The 15,015-nt window shown below is 39.8% G+C and overlaps 1 protein-coding gene across 2 annotated transcripts; it reads left to right on the forward strand.

Moving 5' to 3' along the window:
- The first annotated feature begins 1,584 nt into the window (after positions 1 to 1,584).
- On the forward strand, positions 1,585 to 14,340 carry LOC143446524 (nuclear receptor subfamily 2 group F member 1-B-like). Of its 2 annotated transcripts, none has more exons than XM_076946185.1 (5): positions 1,585 to 1,824; positions 2,319 to 2,713; positions 4,570 to 4,771; positions 7,656 to 8,183; positions 12,834 to 14,340. In XM_076946185.1, the coding sequence occupies exons 2-5, from the start codon at positions 2,333 to 2,335 to the stop codon at positions 13,112 to 13,114; spliced, it is 1,392 nt and encodes a 463-aa protein (XP_076802300.1). In that variant the 5' UTR covers positions 1,585 to 1,824; positions 2,319 to 2,332; the 3' UTR covers positions 13,115 to 14,340. The 2 variants fall into 2 exon arrangements, with proteins under 2 accessions (XP_076802300.1, XP_076802299.1); XM_076946184.1 differs by having other exon boundaries at positions 2,322 to 2,713.
- Positions 14,341 to 15,015: the final 675 nt, after the last annotated feature.

A 15,015-nucleotide genomic window follows, 5' to 3' on the forward strand; every position in this document is an offset into this window, starting at 1 on the left:
TGAATGCACCAAAGCGTAAAGAACTGTTGGTCAGCCAAAGAGCTTGTTACATCCATTGACGATCTGGCAAATCGTTCAGCTTGACGATGTAGGCCTGCAATGTTTTGAACCTCATGAACTTTGGAATGAGTTGAAATTTGCAAAAGTAGCTGCTTCATATGTTCTTTATACGAAGCATTCCATTTCATAGAAGTGGGATAACTTCTGCAAGTGGGAAAAGTTATTCTTTTTGAGGCTATTTCCTACTTTGCCTAACTACAAAGATCATTATTTTGTATTACGAAGTAAAGCGACGGTTTTGAGTCTGTCTTAAATTGTGTGGGAAACTTACGTAATCGCATTAATTTGATCCTTTTATCGTGTATTTCAGCGACTTACCCTCCACAAAAGCGTCGCTGACGCATATGGAAGTTACTGCAGCGCTACAGAGAAATCACAAGCGCCATTACGGAGCTTTTGATGACCAAAGTATATCGTAATGTAGGAAAGTGGAAAACGTTACGAAAGGCGCAGGTTACAGCAGAATTTCGGGCTACAAACGGGGTAAATTTTGCAGCATGGGAACGCTGAAAAGTGTGTGATGAAGTGCAAAACAAAAAAGGAAAAAGAATGCGAAGAAAATTAAATCGTGTCTAGATTTTTAAAATCGCCCATGTCATGATGAACATGTAGGATTTGCAAAAGTGTTATCGAAATTTGTGCTGCTGAAAAAATGGCGTGTCTACTGACACTTTAACATAAATTTTGGCTATTAAAAAAGGAAAATATAGCCCTATAGCTGAATCGCAATCAAAATTAGTTTTGGACGGTAATGTTTCTTCACGGAATATTTTTTAGAGAAAAGAGTTCGATAAACGGCAAAATGGACACCAAGAGTGCAAGCTCAAGCGAGTGCTATGATCCCATGATTTGAGCAGAATTACATAAACATTAACGATTTTTACAACAATGCCAAAAGCGGAAGTGGGGCGTAATTTTACCAACAAAATACATATTGTAGGAACCTCAACCAAGCAGCTTAAGAATATGAAACGGAAATGCGCCGTTGTTTCAAAATTTAGTTACTTTGACTTATATTTAACTAATCATAACAAACGAATTTACAGCACAAAAGTACCACGGCATATGAAAGAATAATAGACAATTATTGCTACTCAAAACATAATTATAATCAGTGCAAACTTTTTGTCGCGTTTTCGTTATTTGTGACACATTACGCTAAGTGCTTTTTGTTGAGACACATTTAAACATGACTTGGCATAGGCCTACTTCAATAAAATAAAATTTTGTTCAAGAAAAATTTAAGAACCTTAAGGTTCGAGGCTTGTAAAAAAGTATTAAGAGTTAATACTATTAGATATATTGCTACCGGCGTGACAATAATTAGAAGTTTTCTCGCATGAGGTTATGGTAGTCGGTGACCATTTTGTACGCTCCTAATTCAGTCGTTCCCTAAGCGTTTCTTTATTATAGTTTTGAGCAACGTGTTTCTCTTGCTGGTGTCAATTACTCTCTCACATTGTGTCGAACCTTTTTCCCGAAAGATCGGGCCAAGGTCGAAATATTCAGCTCTGCATGTTGCATCAACAGAGTATGAAATGTTGTTTTGATTGTCGCAGAAAAGTAGGAACAAGTTAACTGGTTTATAGTTTGTGGCAACGTGAAGAAAAAGTAATTTTGCTGCACCGCGTTATATAAGTGAGCCTGTCTCGGCCGGGCAACGCTAAGAAGCCATTAAAGTTGATTGGAAGAAGCCAAGAAAAGTTGTAGGACCGATGTTTAAGGTCATTGCATAACGACAGAGACATCACGAATTGCCATAAGGTAAGCCTAAAGTTATTGTAAATGTAAACACCTACATCACCGGTCTTAATAGCTTTCATGTGTAAGGCGAGCTTTTATCGCCTGCGAGCGAAGTTTTTCGGCGATATGCGATGCTATTTCACGATTATCGGGCATGCTTCGTATACAAAGTATCACGAGCCTATGAGCGATAAAAACTATTTTCTTGTTGAATTTGTTATTGGTGTGGTCGTGGTATGACAATCTTGTGATTCTAAAAATATACAAGCTTGCTGCTGTGCAAGCTGCGTAAAGTAAGCTATATAATGTTTCCGGAAGAAAATTAAGTAACAGCCGTAACTAGAACATCGCTCGAACCATAAAGTTGATTATTATTAGTAAACAAGAGCTAAAGGAAAATTTTTTGTTTTCTCTTCAAATTTCCATCCTTCCGGCTTCCCTAAACTGACTTCATTGCGTCCGCCTAAACTTCGTCATCGATTTCCCGCCGTGCTTACCCATTTGACCCGATGAAGCAGTTGATATTAATATGGCTATGGTGGTTACTTCTTGGCAAGATCACTCCCATCATGGGCCGCAAGAAGATGTTACCGGGATACCGCAGGTACCCCCACTGGATACCGTAACCACCCCACCCCATCACCCCAGTTTGAATCAACCCCCACCCCCCATTGTACCCCCTCCTATGCACCACCAGCAGCAGACCCCGATACCAACCGATCCGATCAAAGGACCGACTCCGCAGACTCCAACAACGCCGGGAAATGGCTCGTTAAGCGATGGTAGCAACGTTACTAGTTTGGGGGATTGTTCCAGCCAAAGAACGTCACAGCCACAAGCTCAGCCGCCCCAGCAACAGCAGAACACGTCGACCACGAGCAGCAATGAAAAGCCCCACATAGAATGTGTGGTAAGTTTTTCTGTGTGACGAGACAATTTGACTTGTATTATTTCTTGCAATTACCGATAAAATCTTGTCCCATGTAAACCGTGGTAGGCTTGAAATGCTGGTGAGCGTTCTGACAGTCCTATGGTATTTCGCTACGGGTAAAAGCAATTTCTATAGTGTTTGTTTATTAAACAGTTAGTGTAATTATAGCGGTTAGTTACGCGGTATTCCTTGGATTGAATTCGAGTAGTTACTACGCCATTTTTGCACTTGCGAAGAAGCAGGGGCGTTCCGCTTCATGCATGCAAGAAATCATTTAAAACGCAGTCAGTGCCCAAGCTTCGTATAATTGATATTAGCCAAAATATACAAGTTGTAGCACGCATAGCCTACTTGCATAATAAAATTGAAAATCGTGACTCGTTTGCCATAGATAAACCTGTAAATACAATTCCTGATTTTTTTTTTACAAAACCGTACATTAACGTTATGAGGTTGTTTATTTTTGCAAGTGGCGTTGAAATGCACTGAAAAGAGAATAAGATAAAAAGATGGCGGTAAGGTCACGAATTCGCTTACTCATCTGTTTAAAGTGGTTTTAAATTTCGTTGTTTTTTGTTCGCTTAAAAATGGACTCCTTGCGTCATCAGTTGAAGTAGTGGCGAATTTCTAAAATGCTAAACTGGCAAAGCATTGTTGAAGTTAGCTTGATAACGTTTTCGATCGTGTTGTAACATCAGAGCTCTGCTCTTGCATGCCAACGCAGGCAAGCTTCCCTTACCTCAAACTGGTTTATGGCAGGTCGTCCGGGTCTATACGAGTTATGTTTACACGTTTTTATATCGCATCTTCCGCCATGCACATTGCGCAAGCTACATGCTTCTAAGAAAGAAACAAATTAGTTTACGCGAAGAAGTAATACTAAATATTGAAGTGCACTGGGTTTATTTCATCAAATCAATATTTGCAATCTTGTTGAGACAATATTTGGTCGATATTCGATTTAGCGTTAATAGTTCGGGATACGTCAAGTTACGATCGGATGGTGATAATGTAAGCGTAACAATATTCCTACCTTCAAGCAAGGCATAGTCTGCCGTAAGAAAATTTCAACAATCATTTAATATCTTGCACATATTTCGTTTGTGAGATTGGCTTAAAGTTGGTCCGGAATTCAGTTGTAAATCGAAGTTCATTTTTGATTTATATCTTTTCTTATACTAACGGGGTGTCGTTTAATTGCTATGTTGGCTTCGTGAAGATTCGCCCGTCTAAACTCAAGGCTATGATAAATCTCATCTCTCCCAACATATGTCCTAATAATAATAATGCGAACGCATTACAAGAGAAATCACTAATTTCTGGAAGCTTAATCACTTAATCGTCCCGTCCCTTTATTGTTATCCTCTTTGAATAAAGTATTACAATGTATCGCTTTCTGATAACAATGCAAATCGCCCGGCTCATCACCCGTTTCATGACGCATTTCCCCATTTTAACCCCGCCCTTATACAATTTGAAAACGATTTCATTGTAGCCCGATTTCCACCAAAAATTTACGCTCCCTAGGCTGCTCACACTATGCTGTTGTAAACGTGTCCGGCGCAACGGCAATCACAGCATATATTTATATAACTTAATGTACAGATAGTATCGTGCTCATAGGTCCCGCAAAATCAGGTGGTATGATGGGCGATTGCATCCTACACGTTAATGAAGGAATATTGATATCAAAAGTTGATGATCTTTCTCTTTGCACATCAACGCCATCTTGTGCGAACCTACAGTGTAAAACCACAACAAACTTGGGCATTGGTCGCTATGACAAATTGCCCGTTTTTAAAACAAACCTGTCTAATTAGTCTTGTTCTATTCAGGTGTGCGGTGACAAGTCTAGTGGCAAGCACTACGGCCAATACACGTGCGAAGGCTGCAAGAGCTTCTTCAAGCGAAGTGTGCGGAGAAACCTTTCCTATACCTGCCGCGGTAATCGGAATTGTCCTATCGACCAGCATCACCGGAATCAGTGCCAGTATTGCCGGCTGAACAAATGCATGAAAATTGGAATGCGGCGGGAAGGTGAATAATGCTGTCACAAATAACCCATTATGACGTGCGGTATCATTTTATGACGTCATTTATCAGCAGTTAAGGTTTGGTAAGCACTAAGCATGCTGTTTTTATAGAATCAATGGCCAGTGAGATAATGGATACTTAAATGAGATTTTTAAATCTTTATTTCCCGTATAATTACAATGGAAATAAATAATAGGGCATGTTGTCGCTTATAAATAATCGCACGACGGTCATATCGAAATGGTGAGCGGGGCAACGTTATCTGACCAAATGACCGACTTATACCGAACGGTCTTGCCCTTGAGGATATTAAAGCACTTAACGATACTAACATAACATTAGAACAAGACAGGTTTGAGGTCATACGGCTTCGCATTAGGTCACAAACAGGCATTGTCACGTCACTTCAGCGAACATGATTAAATCAAGCGTGGGTTTAGAAAGTATGCTAGTGTCACAATTCTAATGCTTTGCTCGGAGGCTAACGCGGTGTAAGCGAGGCGGCCAGCAAAGCTGTCGGCCGACAAACAGAGCAAAAAGCCCAACCAGTGATTATTATCAAGACCAAATCCCAACCCTGTAATGATGAGTCAACTGCTCGAAGCCATTCGGTTGAACAAAAATATTATTTTTATGTTTTTCCTGTATTTTTATCGATCAAGGAAACAAACATGATGCGTTGTAGTAGAAACGTCGAGCTACCCAGTTAAACAGAAATTTTCAGCGTAACGCGATCCTAAAATATCCAAAATCAAACCAAACATGTCTCATTACTTTGTGATGTTACAAGGATTCACGCAATTTGAACAAAAACAGCAATTTTTTTTTACAAGTTTTAGGAGAAATGATTATTTATTTAAGTATGCAGCCGGCCGTGTCAAATGATCGAGCCTTCACAAATATTTACTGAGGAAATGCCACTGACGTTAGCAATCAGCACCCTCAGGTCTTAAGTGGCTCTGTCCTGCGAAATTTATAGCTGGTAATCGTCTAAACGGCTAAATTCCGAAAGATACGGTTAAAATTTCGATTGTCTGCTGAGTATGATGCTTCCGTAAATTATAAGGTAGCCTACATCGAATCAATCAACGCTTGTCTAGACTTTGCCCGGTGCGCAACCCGGTGTTATAATGATTTCACAATGACGTCTTTTTTTCTGCAAGGACTGTGGTTGGTAATAAACTAATAACGTTGCTACGTTATACAAAGAAAATTTTATTGAAACCTCGACATAAACGTAGATTAAGTATAAAGTACATTCGACAACAAATTTGAGCGGCTTCAAAAGCCGACTGTGATTGGATTCGCTTGTATTCGATCAAAAAACAAGGCGTAAAACTCCACGATGATATTTTCGGCAAAGGCAAATTTACATTTCAATAAAGAACTAAAGCTAAAGAACAATGGGCAACAATAGTGTTTTGTGTTCGTCGTGTAAAAGCCAATGAGTTTGTTAACAGTTCTTGTCGATCAATCCACGCGAGGTCATGCGTGAAGGATCCCGATTCTACAATACATTATGACGTCACAATAAATTGCAATAAACCATTACACACGAACGATTTTTCGCTGGATTCATCATCGATCAGCGAAAAGTAACTCGATCAGAAATTAAACCACGGTCGGTCGCTCTTGTCCACACAAAATGGATAAACTTGATGGCCGCCTGATCATGGGTTCGTTCCTTCGCTAATTCGTCACCAACTTCGATCATTAAACCGACTTCCGCAGCTTGTAAATCACTGCGACCCCTTTCTGCACTCGCACAAGTGTCGGAAAGCAAGAAAAACAATGACATCGTAATGTTTAAGAATTGTAGATTTAAAGCATTTTACGCAACTTTTTAGCAGGTTAAAGTGAGAAAATATTGATCGCACAAAAATCACTGACGTAATTTTTCGAGTGAGAGCCTACATGTAAGTACTTACAGCCATGTGATATAATGCTGATAACAGCCAAAGATTTTCCGCTTTTAAACGCGGCATGGACGCCTAACTTAATTCACCGTATCGCCATTTTCGCGTTTGTTTGCAACATCAGTTGCTGCCCCACCTTTCATTACCCACTTCCCTCCATTTTGATCGGCAGGTTTGACCCAATTTCGGATTGCCCGCTTATTATCGACTGCTGAGAAATTTGTTACAAAATTTCGGTCGGTGCTTTGCTTAATGTTTTACTCGTAGGTAAAACAAAGTTTAGCCACAGCTAAAATAAAAAGTACCACGTTTTATTCCAATAAAAAAGGTTACGCAAAAGGGTACAAATCCGAAGTCAAATTAAGTTTATTGATATTCTGCCGCTATTATGTTAAAACAGCCGTGGAAAGTGGTAGAGGCTAAGAAGGCGCTTAAAAAGTACTTTTGACATTCAAACGCGGCAAAATAGAAAGAAAGAAATTGTTCGTCGACGTTCGCGTGTCAATTTCAATGTCACAGAAGTGTTTGTCGAGAGGTTGTGAGTCGCACGAAAAGTGCGCCAGAACAACGCTTAACAAAAAACTTATCGATTAAATGTTCTAGAAAGTTTTAAATGTTAAAGCTTAGAACTAACAACTAACACAGCGCGCACGGAAATCGCGACCGGTTAGATTTTGATCTCTATGTGTGATGTGTCTGGCGTATGAGAAATTCCGTCAATCTGCCTTAAGCTTAAATCTTGGATAGTGAGGCACATAATGACTGTTATATAACTCTATCTGATCATGCCTAAGATTTAATCAGCTTAGCCCAACAGAAATAATTCCACCGTGCACCTACTGCAGTGGCTGATGCACTGCGCTACCAAAGCATCTCTATTTTATAAACATCAAACAGTACAAGTGGTGGTGTTTGACAGAAACCCACCTATATTCAAACATGTATTAATCTAAAGCGTTTGTGTGTTACAGCTGTGCAGCGCGGCAGAATGCAGACGACCCAGCCTCACCCCGGCCAATACGCGATCACCAACGGGGTCGACTCCAGCTTCGGTACCGGCTACATGTCCGGCTTCATCACGATGTTGTTAAGAGCCGAACCTTACCCGACTTCGAGGTTCGCGCTCCAGTGTCCGGTCCCGAACCAGATCATGGGCATCGATAACATCTGCGAGTTGGCGGCGCGGCTCCTCTTCTCGGCGGTGGAATGGGCAAGAAACATCCCGTTCTTCCCGGATCTTCAGGTCACGGATCAGGTCGCCATGCTCAAGTGGGTGTGGAGTGAACTATTCGTGCTCAACGCCGCCCAAAGCCAAATGCCTCTCCACGTCGCTCCTTTGCTGGCTGCGGCGGGTCTCCACACATCCATGTCCGCCGATCGCGTGATGACCTTCATGGATCACATCCGGATTTTCCAGGAGCAAGTCGAAAGACTCAAGTCGTTGCACGTCGACTCGGCCGAATACTCCTGCCTCAAAGCGATCGTGCTCTTCACCGCGGGTGAGTGCATACGAGTTCGCTCAATACTTAGTTTTAAGTATCAATGAGTATTTGAGCTTCAAGATCACTTACTCAAATGTGAAGTGCTTGATATGGCTTTAACGGCTTGCAAGCCTGGTGTGAGCGATATTTCCACAGCAAAGCATCACTCTAGCCTCGCCAACGTCGAGCCATAATTTTTGCATGATAGCAAACATAACAATTGTCTGATAAGAAACGCTTTATTTATGCGGCGGATATTGATTAATTATCATGCTGCGCTTCAGACATAAATAATAACAGCGGGAACCCTTGCAGCCATGTAGTCGAGATGTGACAACGCCTAACTCACCAGGGCGACTTTCAAGCAAAACTAAACACACGAATAAGCTAACCGACGTATATACTGTCGCTTTACTTCGTGTTTTATTCTATAAAATATTCAAAAATTCTAATATGTGTGAAACTAAAACAAGAGTGCGGTTCTGCTAAAATCTGTAATTACAAAACTAAAACGTGTTCTTGTAATGTAAGGTAATAGAATTGGTTATTTACGCGCGTATGGGTAAAATTCTGATCGTCAAGTCTAAAAAAATGAACGCCAAGTCACTGCAATCTTACGAAAATCGAAGAGCCGTCGGCGACATGTTAAAAATAGAAATTGCAAGTTCATGACTTACATTTGATGCTTCACTTAAATACCAAAACATGCTTCTTACAAAGAAACGTTGCCGTAAAGTCAAAGGCGAAATACTCAGACAGTAAATCTGTGTCTATTATCAGCAGCTCAAAAGTGAAATTCCCGGGCCGCTAAACTCTTACGCTTATCTTCAATCGTGCATCGACTGCATGATCTTAACCTTTTCATTATGGTTTAATTTTAATATGCACGTTGCCTGCAGGCCCGCAGACTGCAACGGTGTTAAGAAGATAAACAAATAGAAATATAATCGACAAGATTTCACCGCTTCCACAACATAAAAAAAATGCTCCAGGCCTAAGACCAGAGATTTAATCAACTTTTACCGTTTACGCGCATGTTTCCACGTAGATCTATATAAGTTTGCTCTTAACTATTTCAAATTTTGACCACAGACAAAAGTTTGTTCCGATGAAATTCAAGTTACTGTTACCCAGTACGGTTCTTTAATGACCGTGGTCTATACTTGTTTATAAAAGCGGTAATGACCATGTAGACGTTGTTGTTTTTCAGCAGTTAAGAAACTTCTGGCCCTAGGCCCTGTTTCACTGTTTAATGTATAGCACAGTTTGAGAAGATAAAAACTCCCTCGTATTTTTAAGACTCCGTTAGAAGTGAATTTTTCGCGATTCTTGCAATTTATTTTCAAGATAGCGTTGACGTCACGATCACTATACATCAAGAGGTCAATTAACACAGATTGCGAGGTGTGATAAAGATTTGAAACATATTTGATAATCTTAATCATCGAAGGAAATTGTAAAGTTGCGCATTGCGCTGGGTGGTACAAAATAAGTCCTAAAATTCCAAATCAGTGTTGTCAGTTTGTAAGTTGATGGTTTTCAAAATGTTTTGACCAGGGTTGTAGAAACGAAGAAGTTAATCTATGTATTTCACGGTGGTCGACAAAAGCAGGCGTAAAGCAAACCGACTAGCCGATTAAAAGGCCTTAACAAGTTGACAGCAAAACATATCGGCTAATAATGTCGTTAAAAATCTTCATGAGACGTGTGAAGTCCAATTACACGCAGCCAGACGGATCTCTGAGTTAAAAGTAAAATCAGCAGGGTGCTTTACCCTTGTATTGACAGAGCTTTCAAGAGCAAAGCTACCGCCCTTTTGACGTCACAATGAAAATTCTGGATCCAGCAAAGTCATGTAATTCAATCCGCAGATAAAAGAGCATTGCCGCCTATATTCGAGACTCTTTCAATGTTGGGCCCAGTAGAAAATATCATACAAAGCGTAGCAATCGTCTTCGATAATTTTGGCAAGAGGTGGAATCTTCGTTGCTTGCAAAACCATCTACTACCACTACAAATTATGGCGTTTTAAAATTACCAACAACGAATTAAGCAAATTAATCGTTTAGACTTTAAACGGACTTGCCGCTATTACTAAGCCATAATTTGTCACTGTGACGATTCAATAAACGGCTTCATTGGCGTGAGATAACTGCTGCCCGAGCCGCTTCAAAGAATTCACGCTGCGATGAACTGTATGCTTGAAGAAAATGGTGGTTCATGTTCGGATAGAATGTGTGGTTCACACTTTGGTTATAGGTCGCTATTCTGCAAAACTCAATTTGTAAAAGCGGTTTAGGTTGAAAATACGGCGGTTTACGCAACGTGATTGCATTTTTTTCACTCCCCAACTAATCCGGAAGAAAAACATCTCGAACGGAAAATAACTTGTAAGTTTCATAAATAAACACATTTTATCATATTATCTCTGTTTCAAAACAAACTTGTTGGCAAAATAGAAAAGAACGAGGTAGTTTTGCTTGTCTTTACGTTGTTGAAATGTCAATTTCCACTTGCATAAAACATACAACGTCATAAAACTCGAAAATAGTTTATACCTAATGACAGGATACAGGAATTATATAACTAAACAAAAGTCTCCGGATAACCAATTACACTGAAGTGCACAGCATTACTTTTACGACGCACAAATCCATCTGACCCGATGTATTTACGTTCGCAATATAACATAGAACCCTTACAGATGTAGGAAACTGTCTATTTCTAATCCGTATCAGCATCGGCTAAGCAGCGGCAAAATAAAATATTCATATCTTAATAGCACAATGTATTTTCAACTGAAATGCGATGTGCGTGGTGTGTTAAATTTAAACGCAGTTAGAATATCTAAGAATGCAAATTGCGCATCGGTTATATAAAGCAACTTAATCGATATAAGGGAGAAGTTAACTGCTAACTTAGCGCTAAACAAAACGTCGACTTGGCAAAGTAATAACTGCTGGTTATGATAAATGGTGCAGCCAAAAAAGTTCAACAAAAATTCACCAGCGTATAATTATCACGTCACGTGTCAAAACTAAACTTAGGTCCTTCCGAAAGGTCGAACTCCGGCCCGTCCGTCTCAAGGTCTCCAGGTTTAACTGGGGACAAACCGATCATTTGAAACTAATCACTAAATGGACAATTAAATAGATATATGCAGGTGGGTTGAAGCGAATAACACCTACACAGGAGAACGTAAAAGAACCGGTGAAAGAATTTAAAGCAAATTTCTTTAGGCGCAAACGCTAAATGCACAACACCTGACTCCACTGGGGGCAAGGGTTGGGCTCCCCCGGGGCAGGGTTAGGCAGCTCGGGGTCAATTCGGGCAAAGCTAAGCGCAAAAAAATAATCATTTACCGCGACGAACCGGCCAGCGCTTCGGCTAATGTTGACCTGGCGTAGTGAGCCGGTGTCAAAGGTCTCGGTGGTTTCATATCATCACTTTTAAACGGCCGAATCGTCTGTCTGTCAATTCCTTAGCCTATGTGACATTAATAGCTAAGAGGATTAAGTTAATAAGACAGATCTGCCGCCGATCCATCTGTCTTCGTTTGAAAAAATTCGTAAGCATGAACTGTTGCTCAAAAAGTTTGAAAAAATGAAATCGTTTGTAGCTTTCTTCAATATACTTTAAAGTTTATAAAATCGTAATATAAGTGTGTGGTTAAGCATAGAATATCGCTGCAGTGCTTTATCCGATTTCTAAATCATTAAACTAGGCAGAATTGATAAAGGCTTAAGATACTTCAAGCATAGCTGACCAACGCACGTTTTATCCCTTTATGAGAAACCTTCGCATACTGTAATAATATCAACTTTGATCTCGTTCGATATATGAATAATGAAATTGAGTTAAAATTGTCGCGATAATCCAATAACAGATATACCTTACGATCATATAATCGTTTTTATACGGCGGCGTGTCACCCATGAAAGCCAATATATGAAATGTGTGAGATTGAATACTGATTTTTCGAAGATTGTGATTAAAATAGAATTTTAACAAACCTCATGATGAAACGCTCAAGTCTCATCAAACAAACATACGGCAATGGTTAACATTGTTAAAGTCGATTCGGGTATTATTGGTTGTAGTAGACAGCGGCCATTGCTGAAACATTCGAAAACGCTGCAGTCTATATAAACGTCCTGCCTTCAAAAATATAAATGTTCGTAAATTTAAAGTCTGGTACGCAGCATTTTCCTTTCAGCAACCAAGTAGTACAACGCTGTCATGGCAAAATTAATACTTCACGATTACTAGGCTTATCTGACAGCAAATTCAAATTCCTTTTTACCGCCTAGAGGTTACAGAAGAATGTGATTACGCGTAAACCTTAATTTCCAAATCCCTAACTTACTTGAAATGATATATTTCGGTTTTCGCCAACTATTTGAACAATTCGCTATAATCCATAGTATGTGAGGTGTTGATTTTTGTGCTCACTATGAAAAGACAGTTGTATATCAAGTCAGGGCTTATGCATTTCACCTGTGTTATGGACTAATTGTTAAGACGATCAAGTACCGACACAGGAAAATGTCCGAAGTACAATTAACTTTACCGACCGATATTCGCCATTTAGTTAAGCAGAATTTTTACGCATATCTTTTTCTCATTGTTGGAGGTTTTAACTATAACGTTCGTGCGTTGTTATTTCAGATTCGCACGGCCTAAGCGACATGAGTCACATCGAAAGCATCCAGGAGAAGTCGCAATGCGCGCTGGAGGAATATGTTCGCCATCAGTATCCCAACCAGCCTTCAAGATTCGGCAAACTCCTTCTCCGGCTTCCTTCGCTGAGGACTGTTAGCGCAAGCGCAATTGAACAACTCTTCTTCGTACGCTTAGTAGGGAAAACCCCTATCGAGACGCTGATACGCGACATGCTACTGTCTGGAAGTTCTTACGGTGGATGGCCTTACTCTATGGCTTTGCAATGACGCAAAAACTGCGTCACTGTTTGTGGATACGCGTAGCCACGTAACTGTCATGAACAGGACCTTAAATACATTACGACGTCATGATGACGCAAAAATACACGTGCGTTTACGTATGACGTGGCGCGTAAATGACATGTTTTTGTGTTTTGCACATTAGAAAGCGTTTTTTTAACTAACCCTTTTCACATTGCCAAGCCGCTTTTAAAACGAAACCTGTGTTATTGTTTAAAATTCCCTTTAATGTTTAGCCGATTGACAGCAACTAAAATAAAGACATCTTGTTTCACTATAGGATGATTCTGGGCGTATTTTCCAAGCATTTTATTGTTCTCAAACCCGAAATTTACTCGGAAAAACTTCAACACTGCTCCTTCTAGTCTTACTTGATTGATAATTATTTAATGCTTATCAAAGCCTGTTTTTATTACTTTGAGGTGTCTAAAGAATTACCTTTATCATTCCAAGTCCGCCACGTGGGTATACGCTATACTGAAAGTCCTTTAGCAACTCTATAGATAGAAAAGTTTATTAAAATAGGATTAAAATTGAAAACAGTTGCAAAAGGTGTGTCGTACCAGCGGGATTTGTTGCGCTTTTGAAAGCTGTGATGAAACCCATGAATTCGGCCAGTAGGCTATGCCAGTAACTAACCATTCCTATACCAACTTTTTGTAAATATGAAGGTTGCATGTCGGCGCTATCCAGGGGTTGAAAAGAGTAATAATACTAAATGTTACCATAATGATCGTATTTTCCATAATGTTTCATAAACATAGAGAAATTTCCGAGAATTTTTTTAGACAATTTTACGTATTGCTTTTTTCTAGCCAATTTTGCAAATGTATATGATTTAAGACATTAAATCGTGGCAAAATGTTTACTATTGAGGTTGTCACTTTTGCAGTGATTCAGTTGAATGCTTGTTTTTCAGAAAGTTTAGTCAAAAAAACTCTCCTTTACGTGTCAAAGGTTCGACCAAACTAATTTATTGTCTAGTTGGAACGATGCTTCGATTAAGAAACGACTTGAAATTTTTCAACGTGAAGTTTCACTGCCCGGTGTGTGCAAATTAATATTTATACTGTGTGTTTATTACGTCTTTATCGTAAGTGTTGGTTTGAAAAAGACGCGATTATAACCACATAGTTGGTCTTAAAATAAAAAAGATTTCGCGTTTTTTGTTCAGTAATTGTTTATTCGAAACCCATATAAAAAGCTTCTTCTTATGTTTTGTGTAATTGCTACGAACCCCCACTTGAGAGCAAGTGACGGGTAACGGAATTATAACTGATGAGTTGGCCCAACGCACATCAAGCAATATGAGGCCGTTGGGAAAAGAAGGGCAGGTTATTCACTTAATGCAGGAAATTAATTAGGCAAGGAAAACAGCAAGAAGGCGGCAGAGCGATCCGATTACTAAGCACAATCCAATTTTAAGATAAAATTTCAATTAGAATTGTCAATCTACGTAGTAAGCCACGGCACTGACAACAGCCTACAGTCGATACGCCAGTAACACGACACGAGTTCGCAGAAGCAAAAGAATGGACAAAGCCAATCTAAACAATCGCAAAATATGTCTTTCCGGTCGATTACTCGATAACACAAAAGACAAAGTGGACGGTATGAACAACTAAGACAGTTCACAAGGTCATGACCTTGGTAGGTTGGCAGCTGCCCAAACACAACTGCTTTGACGTGGCCATTCGTCTATCTATAGGCTACTGCAAGGCCGTGGCCCCGCAATTAAACACTTAAAGACGATCAAATCTCAAGGGTCACGCGTGTATTTGTCTTCTTCTGCACTACTGCATAAATAACGCTTGTGGCAGGTGTATACTGCATGTACGAAGATGGAATGCCTAATTCAACTACGCATATTGTACGCAACTATATATCGC

This window comes from Clavelina lepadiformis, chromosome 2 (assembly GCF_947623445.1).
Source record: "Clavelina lepadiformis chromosome 2, kaClaLepa1.1, whole genome shotgun sequence".
NCBI classification, from domain to species: domain Eukaryota; kingdom Metazoa; phylum Chordata; class Ascidiacea; order Aplousobranchia; family Clavelinidae; genus Clavelina; species Clavelina lepadiformis.

Bases quoted from the DNA above. Each gene is read 5' to 3' on its own strand.
- LOC143446524 (XM_076946185.1), top strand. From the start codon at position 2,333: ATGGCTATGGTGGTTACTTCTTGGCAAGATCACTCCCATCATGGGCCG. The intron at 2,714-4,569 runs GTAAGTTTTTCT...TGTTCTATTCAG, and splicing joins AGCCCCACATAGAATGTGTG to GTGTGCGGTGACAAGTCTAG. The intron at 4,772-7,655 runs GTGAATAATGCT...TGTGTGTTACAG, and splicing joins AATTGGAATGCGGCGGGAAG to CTGTGCAGCGCGGCAGAATG.